The sequence below is a fragment of the Nansenia antarctica genome (assembly GCF_963989245.1).
Source record: "Nansenia antarctica genome assembly, chromosome: 4".
NCBI lineage: Eukaryota > Metazoa > Chordata > Actinopteri > Argentiniformes > Microstomatidae > Nansenia > Nansenia antarctica.
The window spans coordinates 66,458,719-66,479,882 of record NC_137689.1 but is presented as its reverse complement, the minus strand read 5'-3'; the positions used below and the strand labels follow the sequence as shown (position 1 = coordinate 66,479,882).

General features: G+C 40.3%; 2 protein-coding genes across 2 annotated transcripts; both read left to right on the top strand.

The window, feature by feature from the left end:
- Window positions 1-1,890: 1,890 nt before the first annotated feature.
- Window positions 1,891-3,151, top strand: LOC308156277 (uncharacterized protein; the record flags this gene model as incomplete). The annotated part of the gene is made up of 1 exon (XM_080529622.1): window positions 1,891-3,151. The coding sequence occupies one exon, from the start codon at window positions 1,891-1,893 to the stop codon at window positions 2,923-2,925; it is 1,035 nt and encodes a 344-aa protein (XP_080385748.1). The 3' UTR covers window positions 2,926-3,151.
- Window positions 3,152-4,928: 1,777 nt separating this feature from the next.
- On the top strand, window positions 4,929-19,416 carry scarb2c (scavenger receptor class B, member 2c; the record flags this gene model as incomplete). Its single annotated transcript, XM_080529912.1, has 12 exons — window positions 4,929-5,051; window positions 5,615-5,772; window positions 6,419-6,563; window positions 7,047-7,238; window positions 7,634-7,725; window positions 7,905-8,024; window positions 10,771-10,949; window positions 11,156-11,274; window positions 13,512-13,585; window positions 16,556-16,607; window positions 16,993-17,145; window positions 17,810-19,416. The coding sequence occupies 12 exons, from the start codon at window positions 4,929-4,931 to the stop codon at window positions 17,849-17,851; spliced, it is 1,449 nt and encodes a 482-aa protein (XP_080386038.1). The 3' UTR covers window positions 17,852-19,416.
- Window positions 19,417-21,164: the final 1,748 nt, after the last annotated feature.

The window sequence follows — 21,164 nt, the reverse complement described above, 5'->3', positions numbered from 1 at the left end:
ACATTAAATTAGATTATAGTCACAGATTGCCATTGTCCTATTTTGAGTATAATTTGTTTAGCTGTACATCTCTCTGTTAACCGAGTGATGGGCCATACTAATGTATCTTTACTCAATTTATTCAGTCCAAAAATGAAATTACTTCAATAACTGACCGTGGAGAAAATGCTGGTACGTTTTTTTCATTTCATGAATGGAGAAAAAAGCCCTATTGATTGAATCAGCCAATTGGCAGCGAGCTCACCTGATTGCAGCTCTGCGCCGCAACAAGGGGTCACTTCGAACGCGCGGAGGAGAAACAGATCGCAGGACTACACGCTCGAGGGAGATTCAAACATTAACATTGACCAGGCTCCTGATATATATAATATAATACTAACGAAGCGATGGTTATCAAGAACAGTAACACCGTTACGCTTGAAAGACGCGGTGATTTAACTTCATTGTATTGTATCATAGGAAGATATGGTCCGGCGGTGGCTTTGACAGTTATTGCCATGCTGGGTGGATGGGCTGCATTTCTCATATACAGAACAGTGAAAGGTCAAAGAAAGAAGGATGGCGATACACTGGAAACTGAAAAAGACATCAATCCGCCTGGGAAAACACAAAACGAGGAGAAATTGGAGTCCTGCGTGGAGTCAACAGGTACATATTTATTTCAGTTTGGACAACCAATTTTCATGTCAAATAAACGATGCAGTAGAATTGTTCTCTTGCTTATAGGTGTTTCGAATCCGTACGAGATTGAACCGATAGGTACACTCAGCCCTTAAACACGTGCGCAGATCTTGAGGTGTGTGAGCGAGAACGCATGAGTTTGTTATCAGAAATGGCTGCATTGATAATCAATGGGGTCCTTGCCACAGCAATGACGTAGGAAATTGATTTGAGCAGTTGTCTATTATTGGCATTATTATTATTATTATTATCCAATATAATAGCAAAAATAATATTTTGATCTTAAAAATGCAATGGGCAAAATTGTTATGTGAGGCTGTAGTGCTGTGCAGTAGTATGCACGTTTATGCTAATTTTAGTAATATTATACCTTCCCTATTTAACCTTAAGTCTCTGTGTAAAGGATCGTCTTACCATCCAAAATCCTACCCTAAGGGGGTGTACACAAAATTGGCTTTCAATACATACAAACATTGAACCACTGCATATCCTATAACAGAAAATTCAGTGTCAGAAGATAATGCATAACACAATCACACGTGTAACAATGATTTATTTATTTGTGTTCTAGAGGAGAGTGATGAAGATGGGGTATCTATGACCGAGGAAAGAAGTGACGAAGAGCCTATTGGGGGGATTCCAGGAACCAATCAGAGTGCTGATCCTTATCCTGAGGTGTTGGATGCTGAGTGGGAAGTCATCAAGGAGTACCACCCTGGCTCTCCACCTGAGCATCCTACTGAAGACTTATGTGAAACCCACGACCAGGCTGACCATATCCTGGTTCAGCCTACCGAAGGCTTATGTCAGAACAACAACCAGACTGACCGTATTCTGGACCAACACGAACCCCAAACCAATCACTGCTCCCTTAGAGATATAAACGATCGAGCTGGCCATCTGACAGATATTAATGTACAGGATCAATACGAGCAGAGATTGAATGAGGTTGAATTGAGCGATGCCTGTCCCTGTGAAACCACAGGCGAGGAGCTTGAGATTAACCCTGAACACACGTTTGACAGCAAGCTTCAGGGAAGTCCAGAACCTCCCAATGAGAATCTCACTGAGATGACATTAAGTGACACCGACCTTAACAAACCACTTCCTGAACAGCGGTGCGATGTAGAGAGTCAAGAAATAGGATTCCCAGATGTTGACGGGAACAGCTATGTGGACGTAGGCTATCAGACGACCAGGGAAGATGACATGGACGTGTTGGGAGAGAATGTTTGCAGTCACATCCCACAAGTCGAAAACGACCATTCTGCATGTTTGGAATATTGTGATGTGTCAGATGCAGGCTCAGCTGAGATTAAACCTCCAGAGACGATTAGTGACCCTCAGCAATCACTGGTCGACCAACAACACCTGAGTAAACTGCAAGAAAGCCAGGATTTTCTTCACGACAATGTGGATCCATTACGCATAGAGGTGGAAGCTGGACCTGGCAATGTGATCGATCAATGGAGCGGGCTAGAATCAAGACATACCATTGTGGTTGATCAATTGAGCAAGGCCGGAGATACCCATGTGATTGGTCAATGGAGCAAGCCTATAGAAACTAGAAATAGCAATGTCATAGATGGGTTGAACAAACTAGAGTCAGGACAGACCAGCGTGGCTGATCAGATGAGCGGTTCAATAGAGGCGAGTGAGATTTCTGAGATGAAGGCAGAGAGTGTCGGTAAGAGTATGGACACGCAAGTAGAAGAGACTGTTGAGAAGACTGAGATAAACATCATGGAAGCCACCATGGACAACAATGAATGGATGACAGTGGCCACCATGGAGGGTAGCAACAAAGACTATCCCTGGATGAGTGTAATGTTAACCAATTCATCCACTGGTTGTCTTGCTGAGATGAAGCCTCAAGATAGCTCAGACGATCGTCTAGATGGAGACCAGGGGGATAAAAAGGTGGCAGCAGCGCAGCCCATCGTGCCCCAAATAGCCCGGGTGAGCTTCCGTGTGCACTACCTCACCTCCTTGGCCTGCCAGTCCCTGGCTGTGACTGGGAACCAGCAGGAGCTGGGAAATTGGAAGGGCTTCGTTCCACTTGAGAGAGCCACGGACGGGTTCTGGGCCAAGTCCGTCACCCTCCCTACCGAGAGCCAGGTGGAGTGGAAGTTTGTCCTTGTGGAGAAGGGTGAGATCCAACGCTGGGAGGAGTGCAGCAATCGCCACCTGGAGACTGGCCATATTGAGGATGTCCAACTCCACAAGTGGTGGGGCTTCGTCTGATCGATAGGGACATGCGCGCAGTCTCTTATTATGGCACTATGTACCTCTATAGCAATAACATAATTATGCAATTATGCACTACATTTTAAGTGAATGATTTAATGCAAGTGTAGAGTTTGATGATAATTGTCAATCTCGTATGGAGCTGGGATATTGTCTAATGAGCACCTCTCTGTTTTGTACTACTTTACCAGCACTATGTGTTTGTGTCGAAAATATAGCAATAATCACAGCAATAATCGTATTTGTTGATATTATAGTTGTTAAATTGTTATCCAGGTATTTTAAATGTTTTGCTACAGTTACCCAACCCACATGTTTGTGAAATAGGCTGTTTGTATCGGCGATAATGGCAGCACGTCAATGAATTGTATCAACCAAAAGACCAGTGAAATGCTAGTTGTGCAGACACAGTTTTATACCACTGTATGGTGCTGGAACTATTGTTTTAGTTGGTTGTCTTTTCTCTTTCAAAGCTATGCATGCAGGAAATCCAAATCTTGTATAATTGTTTTTGGATCGTTTTCTGTGAATTATTAGTAAAAAAAACTGTCATGTATTTGTCTGAGAGCCATATTAATAAAAAGGTTTATTCATCACAATGTTTTGTCATGTTATCTGCCTTATGTTTTTTATCTAGTTTGGCATGCTTTAATTCACTATTTCATTGTTTTGTATTGTCTGTGCGGATATTCAATTTAATATTACATCACAATTAGTTTCACTCATTATTTTGGTTCTTACTATAAATTTGAACCTTTTTAACCAATCGAATGTTCCTGTCACTAGTGGTTATGATCTATGTTTGTATATGAAACAGGTTTATACCATTGACACTATTAATTCACCAATGTGTGCTTACAGTGTGCACATTATTTAATGGATTTCACTTGTGGATGTACAATAATCCCTAGGCATTACATGTCACAAAAGTGGGGCTGCATTGCGTCCGTCCATTTGTCTGCCCATTTGTCTGCCCACAGTTTACTGGAGGACTGGGCTGCCTGTGACAAGCTTAGATAGATCATGAAGGATTCATAAGCCTATTGTTCTGTGTCTTAAAAGGCTCTTAAAAGGTTCCACCAAGTGAAAAGATATAGAATACCTCCCTTCCCAGCTGCAAATAGAAAACGCCTTGAACTTTTGAATTTTGTCAGCTACAAAGCAGCGCATGACTTTGAAAATGAAATGTCAAATGGCTTTGCATTATAATTTTTATATTGACAGCGAATGTGCACATCAGGTACATGAAAATGAAAATGAAAATCATTAGAATTGCATTTGAATTTTAATATTGTCTGAAAGAATGCATGCAAAAGTGGAACATGCAATTGCAATCTCATATTGCATTGGCATTTGAATTAAGTCAGCTATATGCTTCCATACTTTATGTGGTAGGTCTTTAATCGAAGCAAAGGATTTCACAATACACACGAGATCTGATATAATACATAATATATGTATTATATTATTATTATTAATAATAATATTATTATTATTATATATTATAATACATATACTATGTATGATTTCAAATCTCATGTGTATTGACAATATATTGTCAAATCTCTGCAGAGAGAGAGAGAGAGAGATTATTGAAGTTTATGCTCATTTGAGTAATTTTTGTTTTTTTTTAGAAGTTCCGCACATAAAGTATGGCCTTCCCAAATCCCGCCCTTATATTAGGTGCTGTACACAAAATGGACCTATTGATACATGGATTAATCGAAATCGAAATCACTGCACATCTTGCATTGCTGTCGATATTCGGAGTGCGCATGCGACACAGTTCGTTTAACACGGAAGTGAAGGACAGTTGTGTATCTTGACTGTACAAACAGAATATCTTTGATGGGAGTCAAAACATCGCCATGAAACCACACTGAAGAAGAAGAAGAAGAAGAAGAAGAAGTAGTCAAAACAAGTGACAGCAGCTAGACACGATTGGCATCTCAAGCTAGCTGTTAGCTGTTAGCCTGCCAGTCACATTGCTTCCCACAGCCATGACACTGAAAGCATGTTGTATTTACAGCACTGGAGTGATTTCCTTACTCTTTCTGATCGCAGGCATCTCTCTGGAGTTGTCGCAGGTATTTTCAAACATCCTCAACTCAAGGATAAAAAAGGTAAGCTAACGGTCTATCTAGCACTACATTTTTGTGCCCTGTTGCTAGCTTTGTATATAATATATCTGACCCTGTGTGTCAGCAGAAGCTATTGTTTTTCTTGCCAGCTAACTAGCTATGGCTCAAATGTTCAGCTACTGTACTACCTGGCAATATAGCAGTTTCTATCAGATCATGTGAGCTAGAGCTGTCAAGCCAGTTCTTGCCAACATTGTCAATTCTTGATATTATGTTTAGTGAAAACACTGCCAGAGGAAACTTGTAAGGTGAAAGTATTGTTTTTCTTTTGGCATATGAGCTATTATTAGTCATATTAGCATGTTCTACTACACCCACGTCTTATGAGACAATTAATGTTCTCTGTTGTTATTAACATCATATTCATCAAACGTCCCTAGAGCCTCTATCTGCCACCCCCTCACTAATGTTTTCTAATACAATATGCACACAGTATATCTATTTTTAGTCATGTGTGTTTATTACATCAATTCTGTGTCAATCACACACTTAACAAGCCACTGCTGGTCTGTGTGACTACTGAACCAAGGCACTTTGACCCGTAGGAAATAGTGCTGAGAAATGGCTCAGAGGCATTTGAAGCGTGGGAGAACCCGCCTCCCCCGGTCTACATGCAGTTCTACTTCTTCAATGTGACTAACCCCTCTGAGACTCTGGCCGGAGAACGCCCAGCTGTATTAGAGATCGGACCCTACACTTACAGGTGAGATGTAGGTTGTCTCTGTACAATTCTCTGTGTGCCCCCATTTTCACTTTACCTAAGGGGTACCAAAGGGAAACAGTGCTGGTGTCAAACTATGGTGGGAGGACCCGGTCTTGATCACCCTTACACCAATCCAATACTTGTTTTCTGTGAGGGGGAGTGAGTGAGTGAGTAAGTGCACACTTCAGGAAGTCTGGAAATAGAAAGGACTGAGAAATGCTGACGACAACAATCATGTCCTGCGTTGTGTAACTGCTGTCATGGGATTGTGGTCACTCAGATGACTTAATGTGGACCACATCCACCAGTGACATTGCTTGCCGATGTTAGATGTCTGCACTAGCTATAGGGATTTCTTTAGGTGTATTGACAATTGCCACCTTCATTCTGAGCCCCATCTATACCCAAAGTCATGATTTAGTGGTAGAGGTGTCTGCCTTTAGAAGACTCTCCCCGGAAGATTGTTTTCTCCCTCCTCTCTGTTCTCAAAAGCTGGATCCATTAAGTCCAGACGTACTGCATTAGCTGTTCCAGATGGCTCATTTATGCCAGGTTTATTGCCTTAAAATGACAGTCCTGTCAGATATTCCCTTGAGTACCCCTTTCACTGTCATAGCTCACCCTCCTGAAATGTTTCTGTACACAGGGAATTCCGGCCAATGGAGCAAGTGAACTTTCTGGACAATGGAACCAAAGTATCTGCTGTCAACACTAAGACCTACGTGTTTCAGGCCGACATGTCCATAGGCTCAGAGAATGATTTAATCAGAACCGTGAACGTCCCAGCTATGGTGGGTCACTCCTGGGAAATGACTATTGTTCTATGTGTGAGACATGTTGTATGTCTCATGCCCAAAGTTAAATCCATTGCAAATAGCAGGTTTCCAGGTCATCACAAAAAACATGATTGTTCTTGTGCAGCAATAATGAACAATTCATGTCCTTAACAAAACAATGTTCATAGTGTCAAAGTTGAGTCAGCCGCAAATTGATCATGCCTCCTTGTTGCACAAGAAGAATCACATGTTTTAGTAATCCCAGAAAACTGCTATCGACAATTGATTGAATATGGGGTCTTCATCGCTTATTTTTTCTTTTTCTTTTTGCAAATACTTTTTTCTAGTGTAGTGCTGGAACATTTGAGTTTTGTCATTCGATGACTGCCTTTGAAGACTGTATGAATCTGTGTATTGTATTCTCTCTCTCTCTCTCTCTCTCTCTCTCTCTCTCTCTCTCTCTCTTTCTCTCTTTCTCTCGCTCTCTCTCACTTTTAGACTGTGATGGAGAAGTTCAAGGATGACGTGATCCTTAGCAATCTCATCTCAGCTTACATGAGATCCAGCAACGAAGGCCTATTCACTACACACACGGTGGGAGAGCTGCTCTGGGGCTACAAGGATGGCCTGCTCAGTGCTCTCAAAATCTTAAAACCTGGACTAGATGACATGTTTGGCTTCTTCTACAAGGTTTGTCGAAGCAGGATCTATGGCTCATGTAACACACTTATGTATTGTGACACCCGTTTTGACCAGACAGGGTCTTCGTCGGGGAGGTCATTTTTATATAGTTGAGTGAAGATTTTGCATTATACAGGCTACCTTCCCTTGTCTCTTTTGGCCCAGGAAGGAGCTGTTTTTCCACTGGGTTAGTCACTTGTGCGTAATCTAACTACAATAGTCCGTTTCACCTCATAAAGCAACTGTAGAATGGTCATAGACCTATGAAAGCCTGAATAGAGATGACTTGTATTCAAACTCGCAGTAGTCAACAGGTGTATGAATTCCCTCGAGGTCAGTGTTCTGTGTTGTGTGCGCTAATCAATGAGCCATTGTTTTATTGTGGTCGTGTGTTTGCATTGCAGACCAATGCCACTAATGATGGGGATTACGTCTTTTTCACCGGACAACAGAACTACAAAGACTTTTCCAGAGTGGCTCTGTGGAAGGGTGAAAAGTACAGTTAACTCATTCTCTTTTAGAACATTCCAGCACAAATGTATACTTAAAACTCTAACTAATCTGGAAACCGGGTTTGAATAAGCTGTTTTAGTTGTTAACCTGATCATGTCCTTCCCCTTTTGCTATATCTATCTATTGATCCTCTTGATCTTCTTTCGTATTCCTCGCTGGCAGCTCTCTCAAATGGTGGAGCACAGACAAGTGCAACATGATCAACGGTACCAACGGCGCTTCCTTCCATCCAATCATCTCCAAGAATGAGACACTCTACATGTTCTCCTCTGACCTCTGCAGGTAGGTGGCACTCAAAACTGACTGGTGTGTTTTTTTTTTAATTGCCCGGGACTGGGCCTCCTTGTACGGGCTTGAATAGCCACCAGCCAGGGCACACTTTCCCAAAAGCTTGTTTGGTCACCCGCAAAGGATTGACCGCCAAACATACACCTACAACAAAAAAAACGCTATTATGGCGATGTGCTGTGCCTATGCTAGACATGTATTGTCGGTGTGTGTGCACTGCGTTTATATCACTAAATGTACATTTGATAAGTAAAGGTAAGCTAGCTAAGTAAGTCATCTAGCTAACTATGATTGGAAACAAAGTACTATCCAGTTAGAATTATAGAAGATCTAGTTGTGTTTTCCTGCTGGTCCTGCTGCCTGGGTTTGAACAGACTTTGGGATCAACTACAACATCTCCATAGCCTACGCTACATTATAACTTTGCATCCTCTGAAAAAAAATGTTGGGATGTAAGTATCTTTCGCAAACAATGGCAGCATTTAAATAGTTTAGTTTATGTTCAACTGGAAAAGGTAGTAATCACAGAATTTCGTTTTTTGACTCTGCTGGGAGTTGGTTTAAAAAAAAAAAAAGTTTCAGACAAAAAGTCAGGAAAAAAAAGTTTCAGAATAAAAGTCAGGAAAAAAAAGTTTAAGAATAAAAGTCAGGAAAAAAAGTGTCAGAATAAAAGTCAGAAAAAAGCTTCAGAATAAAAGTTAGATTTTTTGTTTTTGCAGAATAAAAGTCCGTTTTTTTTTTAAAGTCTATGACTATGAGTGCACTTGTTCAAGCCCAAGGCAGACTGGACTTTTCTCACTGAACACAAAAAAGAACTGAAAAATATCAAAAGCACTTGTTGCTTTTTCTACTCAGATGCTTAGCTCTGTGGGTTGTAACTTTATAGTTAGTTAGACAGTTAAAATAGATTGATTAATATGTTACATGATTAATTCACAGTTAAAATAGATTGATTAATGTGTTACATGATTGATTCACAGTTAAAATAGATTGATTAATGTGTTACATGATTGATTCACAGTTCAAATAGATTGATTAATATGTTACATGATTGATTGACAGAAGTACATTTCTGTTGTATTAGCTAAGAAGAAGAAGAACTGTAGGTTCCAGAATGTCTTGTAGAAAGACGTCATATAAGTTGACAGTTTGTTGTTTTTGAGAAATGTGAATTGTACATTGAATTGAAAGTTAATATCTAATAGCTCGTTTTATTGAAAAAGAAAGTGATCACAAGTGTATGTCAGCAGATTTGTATATAAAGAACCTTTCGCTTGATATCACCAGTCCTAGCCATAATTTCAGAAGGTAGAAATACTACACTGTGACTCGTAATGTTGTATGTATGTAATGTTAATAAATAATAGGCACAAACTGATGTTGCAAAAGGTCAAAACTATAGCTGCATTTACTTCCCTGTGTTTAAATGAGTCCTCTTGCTCTTCTATATTTGACCTACTCCACATTTTCATAGCCTTATCGTAACATGTATTCTTACCAGTAGCAGCTAGTCAAAACCATATCATTTTCTGCTTTTTATAAAGCGATAAAAGTAATATTGAGCAGAATTAAGTTCAGCCTACTGGTCCGGCCCTCCACAATAGTCCCGGTTTCTCATGTGGCCCATTGTGAAAATGAATTGCCCACCCCTGGTATAGACCCTAGGCCTAATGGATTTATTAGCCCCCCCACTCAGTATCACCACCAGCCGCCACTGCTTATAGTACATAACTATACTTTATAGTTACTCTTTTGTGGCTGGGATTGTTGGGGAAAATAAAGTGCCATGTGAACTGCGAAAGCTTTGGGGAAACTGGGCCCAGTGTCGTTGTTCTATTTTGCTCTTCTCCACCTCAACAATGGCTGCCAAAAACGTTCTTACACACTATTCAGGTGTGTGCCTCAGATTAAGAACAGTGATTTAGTCTCATTGGTATTATCCTTTGGAACTAGGTCGATGCTAGCTTACCCACAACTTGTTTCTAGACACAACAAATGTGTCTGCCAGTTTATTTCTACTTGCTGATTCCCGACAAAACTTTAAATCAGCATTCTTCACTCCCGGTTCTGGACTGGTGGATAGATGAATCACTTACTTCGCTTTGGATAAAGGCGTCTTCTAAATGCCAAAAATGTAAATGTTGTAGAACAGTGAGTAGTTCTAGGCTAGTTAGTCCCAGGACCAGGGTTGAGGGACACTGCTTTTGATTCTGTCTGTGTCCCATAAAGTGTCCATTAACCCGTAGTGTCTGTGTTATGGTCATTTTTACTTTGGGCTTTTATTTTGGATGATTTGTGCTTAATGTTTTGAGTTATATTTATATTTCATGATTAATGTTTTTTGGTTATTTATGTTATGAATAATGTTTTGTTTGTATGTTTTTGGTTATATAATTATTAGTGTTTTAGTCGTAATTGATTGTCACGTGGTGAGGTGATAGGACGGGCCCAGGTGTATTTAGGTAGACAATTAGTAGCACCTGCGTCGATGGAAACAGGTTAGTTGGGAAAAACATTATGTTGACCACGTTCATGCTTTTCTTTAATCCTATACCTTATCGTCTGCTTTATTACTTTTCGTTTCATTGGATTACTTTTAATTATGGACAATAAACCTTTTAATTTGTATACAACTTACAAGGATCGTGTGGCGTGCGTTCTTATCCAACCCGGACTATAACTGTTTTCATTGCAACGGTGGAATTGGTGGCTACAGACTGTGTGTCCTCCTCCCTGGCAGGTCGATGTATGCCCTCTATGAGGAGGACCGCAGTGTGAAGGGGATCCCTGCCTACCGCTTCGTACCACCTAGCAAGGTGTTTGCTAACGTGACAGTGAACCCTGACAACGCTGGCTTCTGTGTGCCGCAAGGGAACTGCCTGGGCTCTGGCCTGCTCAATGTCAGCGCCTGTAAGCAAGGTGAGTAGTGTGGCCAAGCTGTTTAAGCATTATGAATCTGTCTTTCTCTCTCTCTCTCTCTCCATCTCTCTCTCCATCTCTGTATCACTCTCTTGCTCTCTCTCTCTTTTTCTCTCTCTCTCTCTCTCTCTCTCTCTCTCACCATATCATATGACTGTGAAGACCATAGACAATATATATATATATATCATTTTTTTTATCCTTAGATGCACCGATTATTATGTCGTCTCCACATTTCTACCAGGCAGATGAGAAATTTGTGAACGATATTTTCGGGATGTATCCCAATAAGGAGCAACATGGGACCACCATTGACATCAACCCGGTACGAAACCACTTTGACTGGCTTCAGCATGTCTTTTCAGTTAACACCACTAGAGGGCATAACGTTACCACATTAGAACAGATCATGAGCCTGTGCACCTTTTGAAGGAGTATGATGTCATCTCACTAATGCACAACAGTGGAGGCTGGTGGAGGGAGAAATCGGAGGATGGGCTCATTGTAAAGTATGGAACGGGATGGTGAGTGGTATCAAACACATGTTCCATTTCTCATTCCAGTACAATTAACCTGATTTCTCCCTCCACCAGCCTCCACTAATGCACACAAAATAAGATGCTAATGCTATGATTGCTATGATGCAGTGGGGAACATGCAGCACCTCGCCTGTAGAGGGAGCTACAGCACTGTGGTGGAGTGTGGGTAATGGGATAATTAGCGCCAGTCGACACCCAATTATCCCACCACCCACACTCCACCACAGTCCTGTAGCTCCCTCTACAGGTCAGATGCTGCATGTTCCCCACAGATGCACAGGGCAAAAATGACGTCATTGTGAGAGAGGTGGATTCTCCAGAAGTTATTGTGTCATCAATGCGACAGTGCAGGAAATCCCATCAATTGTCATCTGTTGCTGTCTCCGGCTGTCTTGCGTGTTCATTGTTTGCTGGTTAGTGTGGTTTTGTCAAACACCTCAGGGAAGGATCTAATCACTGTACTGTCTTCACAGCTTTGAACACACTGATGTATACAGTACGTTCCTTTGATCAAAAGGTTTCCTGCATGTCCTCTTTGATAAAAACAGTCTCAAGCTTTTTAAAAAATCACTGTTCTTGAGATAATCACATGGGTACTATGGCTATGACAATGAAAATGACAATACAATACAATACAATGACAATTAAGTTTAATTTAATTTAATCTAATCTAATGTAATCTAAACTAATCAAATTGGTTAGCAGAGAGAGATAGATAGATAGATAGTAACAATTCAATCAAAAGTCACTATGACAGAGCAGTCCAATGCAGTGTCCATGCCTGGCTAAAGTCCATCTGGGTGATAATCGATGGTTTATAGAGATGTTGTCAGCCCCAACAACATTAAAGGGGCTGTACCGTACCCGGCGCAGAAACACTAAAGATAAAGCTGTAGGCCTTTGCTATCAGTCGTTGTAGACAGTCTTGCCAGTGTGACTGTATGGTTATGGTTGCGTGTCACAGAGACCATACCCTAACATGAACTGTTTAAGTTCAGTTCAATTCAGGGTATAATTTTTTTAAATTCTTATCCAGCTTCCATGGCTTTCAACAAAACACAACACACAAAATACAACAGAAGAATAACAAATGATCCATTATATATTGTACATTATAAAGTGCAGAGTTGCTTAAAACTACTATGGGTGTAGTCCAGGCAGTAAAATATCCTTTAATACCAGCCCTCAGTGTCCCTCCCTTTGATGGAGCATATACAATAGAGTACACTCTGTGTGGAATCCTAACTTGAGATCTGCGTGCATATCATGAATCATCGTGCGCATTTCCCATTGACATCAAAGCGAGATGTACATAAATATCAGAGTTAAGTGCTCAGATCTATCTCTCTGTGGCTTTGTAGGACATTACAGGAAACGTTATCACTGTGTACTGTTATGATAGCAGCCTTCATAGTCCCTATACTCTAGGGTTAGATTTAGGGCAAACAATTGGCCACCAGCCAAATGCTGGCAAGTGATTTTTATTGGCTGGTAAATCTGTCAATCTTACCAGCCACTCAGAAGTCAGAGTTTGTGTGTTTTTCTGTGTTTAAAAAATCATCTATCAGTCACCTTGGCTGGTAGACCAGGGGTCTGTGGTAGTGGTGGCCTAGTGCATAGTAAGTTGGACTGGTGATCAGAAGGTCATAAGTTCAAATCCCACCTGGGAATACCACCACTAGTGTGCCCTTGAGTAAGGCACTTAGCCCTAAGTTACTCCAGGGAGACTGTCCCTGTAATCTCTAATTGTAAATTGTATAAAAGCGTCTGCTAAATGGTTAAAATGTAAAATGACTTAACGTTAATTGCATGCCCTTGTTACATTTTATCATAGTAATACTCCAGGGATAGGTGAACTATGCGTAGTGGAGACAGGGAATGAGACGGGGAATCTGTACTTTAATTGTTCATAATTGACAGTAACCTGTATTGTTGGAATTGCTGGCTCGGACATTCGTCTTATGTACCTGGATGTGTTTTGCTAAGATGCTCCATATAACATAGCTGTGATTTCTTCCAACAGCTCACGGGCCTGGTCCTTCAGGCAGCCAAGCGACTCCAAGTGAATGTGTTTGTGGAGAAGATCCGGACGTTCAGGTACAGAGAGAAGGGTGTTGAACAGAGAACAGAACATCTCCAACCTCAAAGTCTGTCTTTCAACACGACTCACCCCTACAGAAGGCACTTTAGTTCCAAATAAAATCTCTGACAGTGATGGCGACTAGTCTAGCTCCTCTCATACGTGACTGATGGTGGTCTGATCTACCGTATATGTATGTTTACACCAGGGGAGGCTAGTGGAGGTAGAAATCGGAGGACGGGCTTATTGGAATGCATGGAATGGAGTGAGGAATGGTATCAAACATTACATGCATTACAATGAGCCTGGACTCCAATTTCTACCTCCACTAGCCTCCCCTGGTTTACAGGCAATGAAGGGCATTCAGATTCTTTGTCCATTTGAATTCCTCTGCAGTTACTCCTACAGGTTGGAATCTTAACTTTTAGATCCACGCTCTGACATTCGTCTAAGTCATGCATTGATGTTACTGGGAAATGTGGTTGATTCAAGATACCCACAGTGCATATGCTATTTCAGCAAGCTTATTTTAGTTCTGATTGACTATCTCAAAAGGAATTTAAAACATCTGTACCATGTCAATTAGTCTGTCACAAGAGTCTCGGTTACATGGGAAGACATGGGACGTTAATCAGTAGAGACGGTGAACCACATGTTTTCCAGCATAGTTAATTCAGTTAAAAGGTCTATGAAGGAAACAGTATCAAATATGACACGCTCGGCTTCTGTTTTTAACCGAATCAGTGATGACACTTTCTTACTGCTGATCCAGAGCTGTCAATCATCTCAGTTCATTTTTTGTCGTTTAGATTTTTGTTAATCATTAGGGTAAAAAGCTGAATTGTTTAAGTGAAAGTCAAGGTTTGCCCTGTGAACTTTGGCAGTTGGCATTCCATATAGGTCTACACGAGCTGAGATAACTCACTCCACTTCTGCGCCTTCAATCTAGTATGGTAAAGGTCACTCAGAGTTCACAGTGACCTAGTAGTGGCTTTTCTCTCTCTTTTTGGTCTATTCCTCTGCCCTCTACCACACTATTCACCATTGAGGTATGCTGGAGTGCATGTCTAGGATCTGTTTGTTTTTTTATCATTTCTTTCTCCTGTGGGGTGAGTCACTTTCCAGTGGGGGAATACTGATTGATCACTGGCCATGTAGCCTGCCATGTATTTGCCATGCCAAATGCCAGCGTGGAGAAAGCCTTTGCCCTTTTTGTACTTCTTTGACTTTAGCAGTCTACGCAACGTCACTCGACAGCACTCCGGTTTATTTTGGCTAGATAAGATTGTATACCGGCCAAAAGAAATAGTTGAAATGTACAATATTTGTATATGCCACTTTTAGCTTAGCAGAGAGCCAACTGGAGCTCTACAGGAGGTCCACAGCTGCAGTGGTCAGTGTGGGGATTAGTTTCACTGTTCAAACACACTACTGTAACTGCCACAGATGCTGTGTGCTCAAGCGCAAAGTGCAGTTGCTGCTGTCAACATGAACTAGACAGAGGAAGTAGGAAATGGATTCCAAAAAACATGTATGCTTGTGGGAAATGCTTCACTGGAAATGCTCACAAATATATGACTCAAACTTCTAAAGTCTGTATTGGAATGATGAGCTGAGCAGTTCTCCACAATTTGTTGTTGAGCATTCATCTTCTTGGATTTGTCTTTGTTGGGGTGTGAGAGGGTCATAAATTGTCACCTAAAGGGCTGGTTTCACCTTGTGTGCACTGATTACTAAACCACGAAAGTCACTTATACTACACATACCAGTAATACTATATATATATATATTATTATATATATAATTATAATATTATATATATATATATATATATATATATGTGTGTGTGTGTGTGTGTGTGTGACGTCTTACTCAATATTTTGAAAGGTGTGGGTCACTGTAATAGTCAAGTTCGTCCGGTGCACATAGAAGGGTAATAATATATCATAATTATACAGCGAAATATACAATTCATGTCGTCAATCCCAACCAGGGGAGGCTGGTGGAGGTACAAATAGTAGGACTGGCTCATTGTAATGCATAGAATGGAATGAGGAATTAATTACCCATCCTTCGATTTCTACCTCCACTCATCTAAGCAATGTCGTCCCAGACAAGCGAATTTAGCCTATAAATCTCCCTCACACTGTAAGTGACATGACATGGCGATTCCATCCTTCCATTTAAGTCATCAGATTGCAATCATTGTCTGATTATAATTGCTGAGTTGTCCAGACACATCACTGTAAATTAATGATGGTGTTATTACAGAACTTTGGTCGGTCAAAGCTCAATCATTTGACGTGTCTGAAATTGCCACTATATACTGTGATGTGTTATGATGTTGACACGTTCTGATGATTTGTCTTCTGGCGTTATCCCTCGAAGATTAAGCACAGGAACCTCCCGGAAAAAATATTTCCTCTATGATTTATATATATCCTGTTCCTTTCTAGATCTCGTCATCTGGAATGGTTATGTGCCATGTCAGCGTTAATTTGTCGATGTTTGTTTTGTTTGGCAGCAAATAGCTTAGTCAGCAAAAATATGTTTAAAAAATGTTATTTATTTGTCAAAGACTATGTACAACATGTCATTGCACCAGATTTAACTAGATGGCTAGTCCCTGAGCAGCAAACAATCAACATCAATACAACAATACAATATGAACAAATACAAATGTACACGTATAACAATAGACAATATAATGATAGTATTACATCCAGAGTTTAAAATGTCCCTTGGGACATTGGGTTTCCTTTAGAAAGTATCTGATGAAATCGTTATTTTTGTTTGACTATATTTGACTCTCATAGTAGAGTTGAGCGGTAAACCTTATTGGTCTTGCTATTTTAAATAAGTGAAAGACCTATATGTCATTTTGTTTGTGTTTTAGGCCTATGTCACAGAGTGATGAGGTGTTTCCTACTTGTGGCTGTTGTCCAGTACTTCTCTCTTCTATAATGGCATCTTTCTTCTCCTTACAGCCAAACCGGAGATATCAGGACACTGGTATTCCCTGTGGTCTACCTCAATGAGGTAAGCCTTAGGCTTTCAATGTCCTATAGAATGTACCAGGGGAGGCTGGTGGAGGTAGAAATCAGAGGACGAGCTCAATGAAATAGAATGAGGAATGGCATGGAATTCCATCCATTACATTGAGCCCATCCTACGATTTCTACCTCGACCAGCCTCCCCTGCTATGAACAGCATATTGTATTTCTATTGTATCTGTTTGTTGGTTATTTTCATTCTAGCCCAGTACTGACTCTGATTCAACCAATCAGGGACCCGATGATCAGTTTAGTTGTTAAATCAGGTGTTAGGTGTTAGTGTTGGCCTAGAACAAAAACGTGCCGGCCTGCCATACCACAAAAAACTGTTGAGTTGACAAAACACCTGTTCTGTCTCCCTCCTCCTGCAGAGTGTCGTCATCGACGACGAGTCGGCCAAGAAAGTGCGGGTGGTGGTCGCCGAGGGCAACGTAGTGGTCAACATTCCCTTCATGATCATTGGTCTAGGCGTCCTTCTGGGAGCATTGTTCATGGTGCTCATGTGTCGTGAAAAGATGCCTGAGGTGAGAGGCCACTGTTTGTTTTTTTCACAATATTTTTATTATAATTTTTATATACCAACATCAAAGACAAAACAACAAAAGACAAAGAAAGAGAAACATACAATAACAAAGTTCACAAACATAGACACACAGAGAGGCCACTGTTTAACACATTGCTCAGGCCACTGTTTTTATTTTTTATTTTATTTTTTACCATCTCTATGTTTCACCTGGATTATTGGATTATTATTATGGATTTTAAGAATATTCACAGAGATACCATACAGTATGATTGGTACAGTATGTGCGTCTTTCTTAAATATGTTTTAGGGCATTTCTGCGTTATTGGCATATACATAGTAGAGATTGACAGGAAGGATGGGTGAGAGAGGAGGCATGACATGGAGGATAGGTCGATGGCTGGAATCAAACCAGGGACCCTGTGATTACATGGCATGCGTCTGAGCGAAACACCACACATCAGATTCTTCATTAGGATTTGCTTACCTATCTTCTTATCTGTACAGGCCAGGCAGTGTCAACTCCACTAAGCACATTTCTATTTTGATAACAACACAATGATATGATCACAATAATATTCATCATGCAATGTTTTGTATGATCAAAAAAATATTATGGCTAAAACGTTTAGCTCTTTCTCTCTGCTCTTCTCCTCTCTTCTCAGAGCTCTCCTGCAGAACGCCAGCCCCTGCTGAGCTCATCCTAGCATCACAGGAAGTGGACTCGTAGCACAACAGGAAGACAGGATTGCCCTGCATGCTTCGTTTCCTGTATCAAGGGTTCCTAGTGTACACTGTCATCACTTCACAACACTAAATCAAGCTTCCTGCCATAACCTCGCCAGCAACTAACCACTTTGACACATCACCTAATCATTCGTTTTAATGTTTCTATCTGGTATTTAATCGACAGATCTGTAATTAGCCTGTTTTTAATCAACAGCCTCTATACTTGTGTTTATGTTTTAGCTGTCACTCAGAGGAGTGATAGTCATGGTAACAGTGTAACAGTGGTGTGTGAAGAGTCACGGGTTGCGTTCCAAGAGTCTCTCCTTTATTCCTCGTAATCCTCTCTCCAAGCTTTCATCTCAAACTGCTTTGAGGAGAATAACTATCCAATGAGAGGGAAGTGAGGATGCAAGGAATAGAAGAAAGATTACAAAATACAGAGAGAGAGAGAGAGAGAGAGAGAGAGAGAGAGAGAGCGAAACAGACGGTGAGTTTTGGAAGAATTGCACTATAGCATACAGTATGTGACAGAGTAGTCACCAAGTAGGGCATGATTGCAACATTGCTATGAACATCTAAGTGCATGTTTAGCACATCGCAACATGCTGATAGAACATCAACATGCTAAAAACACATAACTACACATAATTAGTTTTCACCACATATCATATACTGTAATGTAAAATATATCCCAAAAATCCCATTTGTATCGCAGTCACAGACATCAGAGCAGGGAAATAATTGTTACTGAAACTGGTGATATCACCTTTTTATATGTTTTTATACTGGTCAGGCCAATCGGCTTGAGGAATGATCTGTCGGAATTGTGCGAAATAGTGGAGGCCCTACTGCTTTGACGTTGATGGAATACCCCCCAGCTTATAAAGTAGAATTGTTTATACTGCTGTGTATACTGTGACGGCAGTAGCTACAAATATGTTGTGCAACATTACTGCTTGTCTCCAGAATCACTATCTGCCGTCATGATTTGTATTTTGTCTGCACTTTATGATGTTTTCTACCTGATTATTCGCAGTCAGGAGTTCAGTTAAATCTGTGTAGTTATGAATTGCCAAATACTGCAAATGTAAGAAATGACAGGGGTTCAGAATCTACTTTATTATTTATTACATATTACTGTGTAAGTGTGTTTTAATAGTAATGTCCTAATTATGGTCAAACTGAACAGTAGGTGAAGTCATTTGGAGAAGATCAGCCTGATGTTTAATTCAAGCCTAATGTTCCAAGTGTTTTCTCCCCTATCTGCTTGGATCACGTCTTTACAGTTATAATATACTGACTAGTCCTACTCTACAGTAGCAATCCAAAGGGAAGCTTCTGGCCCAATAGTGAGGGCTGCCATATCCAGCCCAGACACAGGTACTGTATTTCACCCATAGTCTTACATTACTGTATTTGTATGCTTAAAGGGATAGTTCTAACCCTAACTACAAAATGTACATAATGTGACAGCAGCTGGTGATATCTAGAACAAGTCCACAACCAATCCATACTTTTATTCTGAAGAATGTAAATACATTTCAATGTTGTTGAAAATCAATGACACTCGCTAGTCCTCCTAAATTTCGTTGTTTGGTACCTGTACTGTAGCAATGACAATAAAGTCCATTCATTCATTCATTCATTCATTCATTCATTCATTCATAGTCAAGCCAAAACATTGCAATGCAATGGATTCGGTGAGTAATCCCCACTACTCTACACTAACTAGGTAGTAGTGGGGATTACTCCCAGAATCCATTGCATTGCAATGTTTTGCCTTGACTAGTGAGTGTGTCATTGATTTCCAACAACATTGACATTTATTTAAATTTTTCAGAATAAAAGTCAGAACACTTGATCGGTTGCCGACTTGTTCCTGGTTTCACCAGCTGCTGTCACATATTTGGTTCCTTACCCCGAAAAGCATCCATAATCCAAAACCAATTGGGCTATTGTCTCTGAAATGCATTTTCTCCCAAATTATGATTGTAATGATCTAACCCCTATAGTTAACCACAATCTCTTTTTTATGTTCACAATAGTTTTGGTGACTTTAATTGCTTCTTTTTTTGTAACCAAATACAGAATGAAATGCATTGTGTGGGAATGATTACATTTGAGTTATAGGGACACTATGAATGTTGTTGAAGTTTTATGGGAATATTGATTTTAGGGGTACTTGTGTTTATGACAGTGTCATGCACAGTGTGGTTTATTAGATCATGTTTCAGGAAAGGTATCCAGCCAGCATAGCCTCTTTGTTTTGTAAACAAAATAAAATACTTGCACTACCATTTCTAAAAATACAATAAAATATATTTCAACAGTATTTACATTGTTTACAATCTTGTCAAATATATTTACAAATATAGAAATGCTTCATTGTTCCAGTATTAGCAGCTTTCTCATGACAATAAATTCAGTGTGCTTCATATTCTTGGTCTGCATCTCTGTATTTTCTCCTTCAAACATTGTTGATCAAATACAGCGTTATCCCAGTGTTATACAGTTTTATCCAGTATTTATAGACATTCACTTATGTGATTATTCATAAGTGGTGTTTGTTGAGACATTGGCACATACAGAACATTTACAAGATCTACAGATTGTTTCACTGTTTTACTGTACTGTAGCTGATACATTGTTTTTTGATGAGTTCATTTGATTAATCTATTTTTACCAAATATTTGCAGTATTTGATGAACTAACTGCAGTTCCCATATCCTGTGTTCATATCAGATGAGTTGTTGTACTTGAGGTATTCCATTAATTGAGCATTAGTAAAGTATTCCGTTACTTGAGCTTTGACTGGATGTCTTTAGGCTGGCTCCTGGGATAGCAGACATCTCAGTTCACTTTAAGCGTTAAACACTTTGAAGGAGCACACCTTTTTCCTACAAAATAAATAAATAAATCGAATTAGAATGTGAAAGCGTATGAAAAGTACAAACATGTAACACATGACACAAACAGAAATTCTATTCCTGATACAGAGGGGAATATAAATACAAATGTAAATAACATAAATACATGAAACAGTGTACAGTGCTGTAGGAGCAATCAATCAACCCTGTTGTAGAGAGGATCCTACCTGCAGAACCTGGTGCCACACTCCTCGTGCTCCCTGCAGCCAGCATCGACGGGCTTCAGGCTGTTCCAGCGCCAGAGGAGAGAGCGCCGGGCCCGGTGCATCAGGCTCCCTGTCGTCCATTCCTGTGAAAGCGGAGCCGACTGGACCTGTGGATGAGGTCAGGCAGGCTAGCATTACACACACATAACATGACATAA